At 47.0% G+C, this 13,155-nt stretch overlaps 1 protein-coding gene across 1 annotated transcript in view; it reads left to right on the forward strand.

Annotated features, from left to right (window-relative positions):
• MAP2K1 (mitogen-activated protein kinase kinase 1) overlaps positions 1 to 13,155 on the forward strand; it is an 80,676-nt gene that overhangs the window by 27,722 nt on the left and 39,799 nt on the right. The window contains exons 2-3 of the mRNA XM_082383403.1: positions 6,751 to 6,961; positions 8,231 to 8,377. Coding sequence (XP_082239529.1) covers positions 6,751 to 6,961; positions 8,231 to 8,377 — 358 coding nt within the window. The remainder of the gene's footprint in view (positions 1 to 6,750; positions 6,962 to 8,230; positions 8,378 to 13,155) is intronic.

Raw genomic sequence — 13,155 nt, forward strand, 5'->3', positions numbered from 1 at the left:
AGTGACCTTGAAGATGGGTCAGTAAAAATTATCCAAGCTGAAACACATAGAGGAGAAAAAAGAATGAAAGGAGATCAGAGCACAGCTTCCAAGACTGATAGATTGATCTGACTATCGAGAGATACTGAGATAGAGAGAGAGGAGACAGACAGACACTGACTGGAACTTTTAGAGGAATTGGCTTATGCGATTGTGGAAGCCTGTTAAGTCTAAAATCTTCAGGTTAGGTTGGCAGGCTGGAGACCCATGGAAGAGTTGCACCTTGAGTCCAAAGGCAGTCTGCTGGAAGAATTCCTTCTTCTTCAGGGAGGTCAGTCTTTGTTCCATTAAGGCCTTCAACTGGCTGGATGAGGCCCACTCACATTATGGAGGGTAAACTGCTTTACTCAAAGTCTACCAATTTAAATTTTAATCTCATTCCCCCCCCCACCGAAAAAAAAAAAACCCAAAACCATTTTCATAGAGACATCCAGAAAAATGTTTGACGAAATATCTTAGGCACTGTGGCCCAGCAGTGTTGACACATAAAATTAACCATTGTTTGCCTCCTTCTAGTTACCACCCTCCCCCACCAAAGCGTGATCACTTTTTTACTTTATTTTTATTTGTTTTTGGTTTTTTGTTCTTGGATTTTTAAAATACTGAAGTATAGTTGATTTACAATGTTAATTTCTTGCTATACAGCAAAGTGATTCAGTTATAGACATTCTTTTTCATATTCTTTTCCATTTCGGTTTATCACAGGATACTGAATATAGTTCCCTGTGCTATACAGTAGGACCTTGTTGTCTATCCATTCTGTATGTGATAGTTTGCATCACTTTTTTACTTTATAATAGCCTAGATTAGTTTTGAATTTTATATAGATGGAATGACATCGTATGTATTCTTTTGCATCTGGCCTCTTTCACAGAGCCTGTATACATAATCCTAGAATTTTATTGCCTAGTTAGTTAACCAGCCCTTCGCAGAGTGGCCTACAGGATTGAGGTGTGGGAGGGTATAAGCCCCTCTCCACCATGTTGTCTGGGGCTGTCCCTGGTTGGCACACCTACACTCTCTAACACAGATGGGCTAGTTTAGTTGGAGTCTGGAAGTTGGTAAGCTGCACCTTTGGCCCCCTTGCCTTCCTCATTCAGGCCCATTCTCCTTTCCTTTCTTACTACTCTTTGTAACCCCTCCCATCTCCTGCTGTCCGTGGTTTGACTGTGTAGAGACCCCTGATGCCAGTTCTTCTCTTTTCCTCACATTCTCCCCCTCTCCCCTCACCTACCCGGTTGAAGCTCCTCAACCTGAATACACCCTCAGCCTTATTCTGCACCTCCTCAGCTGGCTGTCACATTGACAGACTTCCTTAGAGACATCTAGACAAACTTCCCACCCTACTCCCCATATGCTTTTTTTTATGGGTATGGAAACTAAGGACCAGAAAAGGAGGTGACTCCCAAGATATCTCAGATGGGAATGGTATAGGGTGTAGATCAAAGGGTTGCAGCCTTAGTCTCTGGGTGCTGTTCCCTCTTAGCTTGGGTCTTTCTGCCTTTCCTTCCCTCTTTCTTCCCTGCCCTCTTGCCAGATGCCACAGGGAAGGGAGAACTTCACAGCTCCTTGGGCTCTCTGGTGAGGAGACCCACCTGCACTGGGACCCTTTCTCTCCTTCCAGCACAGTGATTTGTCATCACCCCTGCTCTTCCCTCTGCGCTTCCTCCCGGTGGAGGTGGGGCCTGCCACCTGTAGCAGCCTTGCTCAGGTTGGTGACAGACAGCTGGCTGGTGTTGGGCATGCATTTGTGGCTCATTTCTGTTTGGTGTGTGGCAGTTTGAAGACCCCATTCCTTGGACTGGACATCACCTCTCTACCCCTTCAGTCATTCCTTTAGGTCAGCTTCCCGTGGCAGTGACCATCAGAGTTGGAGGTGGCAGCGTGGCACCTTGAAAGGAGCTCTATTTCAGGGGTCGGGAGATCTGCCACCAATAAGCTGTGTGACTTTGTCCTTTCTGGACCTCCGTTTCCTCACTTGTAAAATAGGTTGGATAGGGTGGTCTTTAAGGTCCCTCTCTGTGCTACATTTTATACTGCTTCTTGATTTAAGCCACTGAGCCACGAACGAAAGATTCCTGCTGTGGTAGTGTAATTAGGCTTAGCAGGTGGGTGAGATGAGAGGGAAGGAGAAGTTCTTGCCCAGGATCATCCTTTCCCCACCCATTTCATTGTGCCTTCCTGGTGTTTTCAGAACACAAATGACAACCTGTGTTTTTCTCCAAGTTCCTTGTTTTTCCTCTGCGTTCCCATTTCAAGCCTATAGTCTTGCATCTGGAGGAACTTGTGTTTACTGTAAGACAGCCCTGGTGCAGAATTCATGTTCCAGTGTGTCGTTTCCTTTCTGCTGTGGGGAATGTGATGGGGGTCGGAGCCATCACAGCTGGTCCCTGGAGAGGGCTGTGTGTGTCAGAGACGTATTGTGCCAGGCTCCAGTTTCTTTTCTCAATCCCTAGTTCTGATTTTGCTGATTTCAGTTAAAACCAAAGATTGTGAAGGAGGCCGGTTCTTGTCCTCTGAGTGCTGGAGATCTGTGGGGTGGTTGAGGGGTGAGGGGCCGCTCTCTTCCTGTTTCCTTTGCCTTGGAGCGTTTCACCCTGGGAGGGCACAAGTGAGCCTTGTTGAACACCATCCACTCCCCGGGTGAGAGGAAGCAGTACCGAATACTGATACCTCATTGATTGATTTCTTTTTAATGAGTCATGAAACTCATTTTGATGCCGGAATTTTCCTTTCACCTTCAGGTAAAATCTTTTGTCTTTCATTCTCTGAAACACTTTTAGGGGCTTTTAATAATTATTAAATTACAGGAAAGACAGTACTTTTTGAATCCTGCTGTTGCTGCTGTGGCTCCTCCTCGTCCTCCAACCCACTCCCACCTGCCTTAACATTTGTGTAGAAATGTGTCAAAATTCCAGTGTTTCGTCCCATTAGTTTTTTATTTTGATCCTGTCCTGGTGAAGTAAGCATCTTGTTACCCCATTTTACAGAAGAGAAAACAGATGTGTCAAGTTAAATGACTTGTTCATGGTCACACAGCTAGTTGTTGCCCAATTTGGGATAAGAATCCGGGATTCCTGATTACTAATGACTTGTTTACTTGGCAACTCCGTCCCCCCCTCCTCCCCCCCGGCCCCATTAGGAAAGTCTTGCCACCGTTAAGTGTCTCTTCCCTCCCTGGCTCCACCCTCTGAAAGCACAAATTAGAAGCCAGTTCCTTAGCTGATGGGGTAGGCGGTTGGACCATGGAGCATAGGAGAGGGGCGGGGAGGAAGGTGGCACAAAGCCCAGACTTAGGGTTTTTTTCCCAAAGGTGGGAGAATTCCTTACTTCTGCAGAGTCAGCATCCCTCCCACCTTCCCACCATCCGAACCCCCCACCATCCCCAAATGGGTGTGGTTTCTTGTGGCCAGTGTTGCAAGGCAGTTGTTCAGATTGATGTACAGGGGAGACAGGATTGCATCTGGGGCAAAGGACTCTTCCTGTAGGTACACCATTTTCATGTCTGATTGAGCCCTGGTGTGTTACGTGCTCCACACTAGGATCTTACCCATGTTTGCAAGTTGCCTCCCTTGGACGTATTGAACTTTCTGAAGAGGTAATATAGCATCATGATTAAGGTTAGAGATTCTCTCTGCCCAGGTTTGAATCCTGGCTCTGCCACTTAGATGTGCGACCTTGGACAAGTTACTTCACCTGTCTGTGCTTGAGTTTGCTGTGTGTTGTAATCGTAAGGTTGTGGATTAAATGCATTAATGCACGTAAAACACTTTAAAAAGTACAGTGTTATAAGGAGAGTGATTGTCCTTTCATCTAGCCCTCCTTCCCTCTCTCCCTCGTACACACTCAGTGTGATGTGTGATGTGTGTGTGTGTGTGTGTGTGTGTGTGTGTGTGTGTGTGTGTGTTCTTGACAGCAGCTTTTGGAGTCTGCATTTCCAGTCAGACTGCTGAGCCCTCCAGGCAGCTGTAACCTCATCCAAGTTTTAGCTGTGGGGTCTGTCTGTATTTGACATGTGTTTCTAAGTGTTGTCATCAATGGGCTCCTTTGTGGAGAGACCTTAGAGAAAGGAAACCAGAGGGCATGCACTGTGCACTCCCAGCCACACTGGTTCCAGTCCCCACACCTGAGGGACTGTGGGTAGCAGTGAGACTGAGTTGAACCTTTTAGCAGGATGAGAATATTGACCAGCTGTCTTAGTCTGCTCAGGCTACATAACAAAATGCCATAGCCTGGGTGGCTTAAACAACAGAAATTAATTTTCTCATAGCTCTGGAGGCTTGAAGTCCAAGGTGAGGACTGGTTGGGTTGCCAGCATGGTTAGCTTTTGGTGAGGCCTCTCTTTCTGGCTTGCAGGCAGCTGCCTTCTTGCTGTGTCCTCACATGGCCTTTCCTTGGAGTGTGTAGGGGGAAGGCCACCTCTCTTATAAGGCTATCAGTCCTATCTGATTAGGACTCTACCCATATGACCTTATTTAACCTTAATTACCTTCTAAAAATCTTTTATCTCTAAACGTAGTTACATTGGGGGTTAGGGTTTCAACTTACAAAGTTTGGGGGGGACCAGGCACCAGGCTTCTTCCCCCCAGAGTTACCCAGTGAGGAAGGTTGGGAAAGTCAGCCTTGTGTCCTCTTTGGCCCCATGTACTGTGTTATTTGTAAGGCGGTATTGGATCCTCCCATACCCTGGGGAGGTATTGGGTCTCCCATCTCCTTGCCTTCTTAAGGTTTGGAGTGTGAATGAAGAGTGGAAGATTATGCTTGCTCCTACCCCCAAGCTCAGAAATGGTGTGTATATTGAGGGAAGGGGGTCACCAACATTCTGATGTGTAATGACTGCCTGTCTTGTCACCCGTGTTGTTTGTTTAGACTAGGGACAAAAGTCAAATGAAACACGGTGGAATCTCTCTTTACCACCCTTCTCTTAACAAGCTCCCAGGAGTAATGAACACTTCAGTTCTTTATGTAAAACACGCTAGCAGGCTGCTGTCCGCCATACCCACTCACTCCGGCACCCACTGGTTGAATGATGTGCTTACCAAGAGCCGGTTTGTTCCGAAAGTCATTTGTACAGTTGTAGCTGGTATTGTAATTAAGTAATGTATGTATTTAAATATCAGAGAAACTGATGAAATACGACTGCAAACAAAGTGGTTTTCTTTCTTTTTTTTCCCCCCCACCTATGAATACTAGTTAAAAGCTGTGGAAAGACTCAGTGAGTCCAGGTCACTAAAAAAATTACTGTCAGGAACTTCCCTGGTGGCGCAGTGGTTAAGAATCCACCTGCCAATGCAGGGGACATGGGCTCGATCCCTGGTCCAGCAAGATCCCACATGCCGCGGAGCAGCTAAGCCCACGCGCCACAACTACTGAGCCTGTGCTCTAGAGCCCCTGAGCTACAACTGCTGAGCCCACGTGCCACAACTACTGAAGCCCACGCGCCTAGAGCCTGTGCTCTGCAACAAGAGAAGCCACCGCAATGAGAAGCCCGTGCACTGCAACGAAGGGTAGCCCCCTCTCGCTGCAACTAGAGAAAGCCCATGCACAGCAACAAAGACCCAATGCAGCCATAAATAAACAAATAAATAATAAATAAATAAGAAATGGTAATTAAAAAAAATTACTGTTAAATTAGGTGAGCATTAAAATTGGGGGAAGTCATCAAACTCTTAAAGTTTTATTCTGAGATTAATCTGTCTACATTTTTATGCTAAAGAATCAGTATTTGGAAATTATAGACATTGTATTCTCTTCTGGTTCACGTAAGAAAGATGATGTGGGGCTCTTAAAGAGAGTGCCTCGCCTTGTGTTAGCAGGTGGGTGAATGAATGCACTTTCATATGTTTTGCAAAAATAAAAATTTAGGTGTATCCTTTTTGCTCTATTTTGATTGACCTTGTTCCTGATCTGATCACATTGGAAGGGAGCGTTTCTATTGTGATTCAGTTTAGAGCCTGTTTTTTTTTTTTTTTTTTTTTTAATAAATTTATTTATTTATTTATTTTTAGCTGTGTTGGGTCTTTGTTTCTGTGCGAGGGCTTTCTCTAGTTGTGGCAAGCAGGGGCCACTCTTCATCGCGGTGCGCGGGCCTCTCACCATCGCGGCCTCTCTTGTTGCGGAGCACAGGCTCCAGATGCGCAGGCTCAGTAATTGTGGCTCACGGGCCTAGCTGCTCCGCGGCATGTGGGATCTTCCCAGACCAGGGCTCGAACCCGTGTCCCCTGCATTGGCAGGCAGATTCTCAACCACTGCGCCACCAGGGAAGCCCTAGAGCCTGTTTTGATAATGTGCTTTGGTTTCAATTTAGTGGTTTTAGGAAATAGAAAATTTTATTTTGTATGTGGTGTTGTTAAAACCAACACTAGTGGGTCTTTTGATACTGGGGTTTTAAAGCAAATTAAGGTGGCTCACTCTGGATTTTAGTAGATTCTGCAGTTCGTCTCGTAGGCTTAGAGCATATTGAGAGAGAACTAATTCCCCTATTTTACAAATGAGGAGAGCAGGCCTTGAGAGAGGGGAAGTGTGTCTGTGGTGAGTTGTGTGGGGTGGCGGAGTGCAGGGGGTAGAGCCACAGCAGATGGGACCTTCCGCCAAGCTGCCTCGATCAGTTCTCTCTCTGGCCCCAGAGCTGGAGCTCTCCACTGCAAGGGTGCTCCTCTGGGTGGACTTCTCTGATGACAGTGTTGACCCGTGCTTCCTACTTCGCGACAGGACCAACCTGGAGGCCTTGCAAAAGAAGCTGGAGGAGCTGGAGCTCGATGAACAGCAGCGGAAGCGCCTTGAGGCCTTCCTTACCCAGAAGCAGAAGGTGGGAGAACTGAAGGATGACGACTTTGAGAAGATCAGTGAGCTGGGTGCTGGCAATGGAGGTGTGGTGTTCAAGGTCTCCCACAAGCCATCCGGTCTGGTTATGGCCAGAAAGGTGAGGCCACTTTAAAAAAAAAAAAAAGGACTGAATCAAGCTTGCCTTGGTGAACAGCTAATTGGATTACCTTTTAGAAGACCTGTGGGCCTGGAGACAAGGGTGGAAGGAAAACTGACTTTTCATTCAGTACCCTTTTGTGCTTTTTGAATTTTGAACTCACGTTATCTATTAGATTATAGGTAAACACACTCATGATGTGTTAGTGTATTTATCCCACTGCCCAGACTGGAAAATAACAGCAAGCGACCATTTGTTAGTTTTCTGTGTGCTCTGGAAAGAAATCTGAGATGCTCGTTTGCCATTTATCAAGAGCAGAAGCTGCTTTCATTTACCCAGCCCCAGGGACACACAAAAAACACTTATTTCATGTTGTTTCTCCGAGTTCCACCCCTGCCAGTGGTTCCCCTTCATCTCTCTGCAGTATAACGTCTCGGCTCCCCAACATGGCATGCGGTCTTTGAGCTGGACTTCCCTTCCTGGTGACCCTGGGTCCTCCTCTTTCTGGACAGCGAGGTTGGACTCTTCCGTGTTTCACAGCACACCATGTTCATTTCTGTCCACATATTTTTGCTCATGCTATTCCTTCCATCTTTTCAAACACTGCCCATCTTCAAGGCCCACCTCCTGTCTAGCCTTCACTAGCTGCTCCCACCCGTGCTGGTAACCACTGCTTCCATGTCCTCTGACACTCATTGTCCATGGCTCTTTTTAGAAGCTCAGCCTTATCCGGTAACCATTTCATGTATCTGTCACCTGTCTCCCCAGCTGAAACAAGGGACAACATTGGGGGTGGGGGGGCGGGGAACATAGGTGGCCCCTAAGGCCTTGGCTAAATCTCAACCACATCAGACCCCTAAAGTCAAGGGTAAATCTCTAGGACAGCTTCGATTGGCAGACCCAGTTCCTCATACCTTTCTGGTCCTACAACCCTTGAGTATCAACCAAGTCCTTAAGGCCACTTTCCCCATATCTCCCAGTTTCACAGGTCCTTTTATTCTTGGGAGGGGTGAGCCCCCTCTTGCTCAGTCTTGGCTCCCAGGAGTAGAGGCACAGCTGGCCACTCCTCCAGTGCCAACACCTGCCTTGGTATGTTGGCACTCAGTGCTCTGGTTGGGCAGAAACTTGTTTGTTAAAACTTGCCTGTTTCCTCTCTTCCTACCTTTAAGAGCTTAAGCATTTAAGAAAGCTCCTATCCATCCATCCACCCATCCATCATCCATCCATATATTTTTAAAGCTTCTCTTCCTTCTACCTTTCTTTTCCCAGCTAATTCACCTGGAGATCAAACCTGCAATCCGGAACCAGATCATACGGGAGCTGCAGGTTCTACATGAGTGCAACTCCCCTTACATTGTGGGCTTCTACGGTGCATTCTACAGTGATGGCGAGATCAGTATCTGCATGGAGCACATGGTATGTGGCAACCTGTCAGCCTCTGAAGCAGCGGCCTGGGAAGTGGGTGGCTCTGGTCTAATCTTTGGTCTGGGATGTGACTGGCTGCTTCCTTGTTCCTCCTGGGTCCAGATCACTGTCTTGGGCATGTGGGAAGCCTGGCTGTAGACGTTGGAATAGCCAAGAAGATGACAGGCCTCCTTCCTAGGTCCCTGTCTCTTCAAAGAGAGGTGGCAGCAATCAGGTGTCCCTGGTGGTTGTACCAAGAGCACATCTCCCAGTTTTCTTGACCCCAAGATTTTGATGTGGGTAAACTCTGGGTAATATAGTTTAAATCCATTTATTACATGCCATGCTGTGTGCTAGGTACATGTTCTGGGGTTATGAAGATAAGTGAAACAGTCCCTGTTTTCAGAGAGTTTATAACCTACTTTAAGAGCAGGGTTAGCAAAACTATTACTGATAAGCTAGTATTTATTGGGTGTATATCATATCAAGCACTACCCTAAGCAAATTAATATTTTATTACATTTTTATAACACCTTATTGAGTTGGGTACATTATCTGCATTTTACAGATGAGGAAACTGAGGCTCAGAGAAATGGAATAACTTACCCAAGGTCATACAGCTGGTAAGCGGAATTGGTAGAATTTAAACCAAGGCTGTCTGACCCCAGTGTACTTTGTTGAATCTACCGGTTAGTGCCTGGGGCTCTGTTTCCATCCTTGATGGCCAGGATTTCAAAGAGAGAGGCTGGCTTCATGGTTGCTAATGCTTTTCTGTCCCCAATAGGCAGCATGGCACAGGGGACTTTGGAATCTGAGATGTTTATTCATATCTCCCTTCTCCACAAAAATCCAAGTGGACACCTTGTCTTGTTTGCCATTGTGTCTCCAAAGCCACAGCAGGTGCTCAGTAATTATTTGTTTACAGATTGTCACCTTCTTGTCATGACCTTGGGCAAGCTTCTTTATCTTTCTGATTCTCAGTTTCCTCACCTATAAAATGGCCATTACTATACCTGCCTCGTTATAGTGAGGATTGATTAAAGTAAGAGTTGTAAGTCTTCCAGCACACTGTGTGACTCAGAGCATGCCTTCTGCAAACTTTAGCTTTTGCTTTATTCTCACTGGGGCTGACAGTTCAGAGACAAGGGCTGACATGATTGAGTCTACATGCTTCGTGGTTGCTCTGCTTTCAGTCCAGCCTAGTGTCCCTCAGTAAGTTCTCCACTTCCTTCCTGACTCTCTAGACCTGCCCTCACCTCTGGAATGAGAGCCCCAGGGCCTGGTCTTAATGAACTCCAGGAGAACCCTCCTGAGAGGTCTGTCCCTTGCTGGTGCCCCCATTATTTTGAACATCTCTTCGTTTCAATGATCAAGAAGTGCCATACACAGTGTTGCAGTCACGTGCTGACTGCTGTGGTGCCATTTGGAACGTAGATTCTGAAAATGTCTTCTGTGCGTCTGAAGGTCACCGAGAAAGCTCTCGTTCCTTCTTGCTTCAAGGAGAGTGAAGCAGTCTCTGTGGGAAGCATGTGAATGTTTCTGGCTTGGTCCTAGCCCAGGCCTGGGGTGCTGATTATTTTCCACTTGGGTTTTAACCTCCCTTTGGTGGGGTGGGGTAGGACAGGGGGAGGGGGCTGCTCCGTAACCTTTGGGTTTCTTTTGCTCTTTGTGCTGACGATGGTTGGTTTTCCAGCTTTAGCCCAAGAGTTGGATGAAGATGTGTAAATGGCACTGTAGGTTGTTGAAAACTAGAAGGGGAAGAGGGTGGAGGTGATGGTGGTCAACCAGTGATAAAACAAGAGAGGCCAGAGTAGACTTTTTTCCTCTTGGGTCTTGCCAAAATAACAGAAGATGGGTGGTGGCATGGCTGGACATAATAGTAACTAGCTTTTCCATCTTCTACCACTTGTTGGGTCCTTTTCATGTTATGTGACTTCTTAATCACATCAGCCCTGTCATATGACATGGATTGACCCCCACCCCCACCCCAAGCTGGTAGATGGAGAGAGCAAGGCCTTGAGAGGTTTAGTAACTAGTCTAAGTTATATAACCAGTAAGTGTCAGAGCTGAGCTCTAACCCGTGTCTCTAACCAGGTCCGCTTTCTTTAAATTTCATAGTCTCTCCACTACACAATGTAAATCATATACTCTCTCAAGATTTTCTCATTTCTGCGGAGAAATGTTTGGACTGGATGTTCTCTAGGGACCCCTCCCCATGCTAACATTCTGTGTTTCTATGGTTTTTGGCACTTGTAGCCAGTCACTTGATTACATTAGTTAATCAGCATGGGTTCAGCTTCACAAACACTTATTTTAGTGCCTATTAGGGCAAAGTGCCACATGAGCTGCCGAGGGGATGGAACCATTGAGAGCAGCGTCTCTGCCCCCAGAGCTGTTCACAGGCCGCATGGCTGTGTTCTAGGGCCTTCTCAAGTGAGGAGTATCGGTGTGGACGTGAGGGCTTCTGAGCACCGGGTATGCGTCACCTCATGCCTGCTGTCTTCTGAACCATCAGAAATTCTTTCTTAAGTAACCTCCAAGTTCTGTTCCTCTCCCTTTAGTAGAGGAACCAGGAGGCTATCTGTAGGTTTGAGCATGGTTGAACTCCAGGGTGCTTGCTTCAGAGGTTAAGATCAGGCCCTAAACGTTGATAGTCAGTGCCCTATTCATTTATTCAGATCCTGCTGGAACCTCTTTTATTGGCCTTATGTGGCCTCTTGCCATGTGGAGTTCAGTCTTTCTGTCTGTCTTAAATTGACCTGTGTTGAGGCTTCCTCATTCTGGAATCCTTTCTTCACTCTGTATTCATAGACGTTGATCACAACCTCGTGCTCCTTGCCCTTGTCCAGCCTTTCCCTCCTGGAGGAGGAGATGACACAGGATGTCACAAGGGTTGGTCTCCCATTCTCTTGGCCCATTTCTAGTACCTGCAGGTCAGTTGTTTTCCCCCATGGCTTTGGCTCTCTGGGGATATTGAGATCCTCCCACGTAAGTCCCTGAAGCAGAAGATATCTCTGGAATTACCCTGGGAGGCCTGAGTGTGGGAAACCTGGCTGTCAGAGAGTGGGAGGGTCAAAACCTTTCTGAGGGCCAAGCAGAGTGTAGGGCACCTATTAGGTGATATGTGTTGAATGACTGAATGAGGGAAGCAGGATGGGAGATCGCATGGTCAGAGCTCAAGAGAGAGTTAGGGCCTTCTGTTCCTGGGTATACCTAGGCTCAGAGGGCAGCTGGAACTGTCTGTTAACACTAGTGGAGAGGCTCAGAGTTGCCAGGGACGGGACCCTGTAAGGAAGCAGTTGTGGCCTGAAGTTCAAGTAGCCATGCTCCAGAGTAGCTTTCTGCTCTAGGCTGGGCCCTCTCACCCCTTCCTTGGTCCCTGAGCAAGCCCTCCTGCAGGAGAACTCCTGCACTGGCTGCCTGTGATAGGAAAATTCTCTGACCACTGGCTGCCACTTCTCTTTAGGGATTTCTGCTTTGTCTCAGCTTCCACATTTCAAAGGTGTTGTCATATAGAGCTCTGTTCATTAGCCATATCCCAGCTTCTAAGATTCTTTGGTCCTCTCCGTGTCACAGTCTTTGCATGATGTTCCTTGTCATTGGCATTTCCCCCCAACACTTTACTATGAAAAATTTCAAAAGTACAGAAAGTTGAAGGAATTGTGTAATGTACACTCTAAAGCCACCACCTAGATTCTACCGTTAACATTTTGCCATATTTGCTTTACCACGTACTGTCTACTTACGCACTGCTCAGATTGTTTTGTTTTGTTTTGTTTTTTTTTTTTTTTTTTGAAATTCACGTTCTTTTATTTATTTATTTATGACTGTGTTGAGTCTTCGTTTCTGTGTGAGGGCTTTCTCTAGTTGCGGCAAGTGGGGACCACTCTTCATCGCGGTGCGCGGGCCTCTCACCATCGCGGCCTCTCTTGTTGCGGAACACAGACTCCAGACGCCCAGGCTCAGTAATTGTGGCTCACGGGCCCAGTTGCTCCGTGGCATGTGGGATCTTCCCAGACCAGGGCTCGAACCCGTGTCCCCTGCATCGGCAGGCAGATTCTCAACCACTGCGCCACCAGGGAAGCCCACTCAGATTGTTTTTTGGATGCAGTTTAAAGTAAATTTGTCATCAACGTGCATGGAGCCCCATCTTCTTAATGCACCTGTCTAGGGGCTGACCTTTTCTAGACATAAGCTGTGTTTGCACTTGCCCAGTCTGAGTTTTGAGACCCAAGGGGTGCACGGATGCTGCCTGATCAGAACAGGAATGTTCTTGTCTTCGGGGAAGTAGATTCCTGCTCAGGTGGTAGCTGAGCAACCAGAGAACTGGGGACTCAGGGTTGATGTTTCTCATGCAGGAGTAAAAGCTTTTGAGCTCTTTTTTTTTCCATAAAGCATTTGTCTCTTCTGTAGAAAACCTTCACAAAAGCACCACTGGCTTAGTTAATAATTGGCTTCTAAAAATAAGCACAGTTTCAGCAGCTTTAGTCAGCGAAGGCAGGTCCTTGGCAACAGTGCAGTAGAATTGAAAGGTTGTGAGGTGAGTCGCAGGCAACACTGGCTGATCCTTATGTGGTTCATGCTTCTTAAATCCTGCGAATCCCGTTCTTCACTCTGTAACTCTGCTTGTAGCGCAGAGGAGGTTAAGGGAGGAGAGCCAGCGTTTCCTCCTTTTTGACAGAAATGTTTACCACAACCCCCAGGGAAAGTGTAAACCAAGACAGTTAGCCGGGCCGCCCTGTCCTGGCTGTGGAACCTGAGAACCACAGGCTAGCTCTTCTGCCTCGTTG

This window comes from Balaenoptera borealis, assembly GCF_965194805.1.
Source record: "Balaenoptera borealis genome assembly, chromosome: 3".
Lineage (NCBI taxonomy): Eukaryota > Metazoa > Chordata > Mammalia > Artiodactyla > Balaenopteridae > Balaenoptera > Balaenoptera borealis.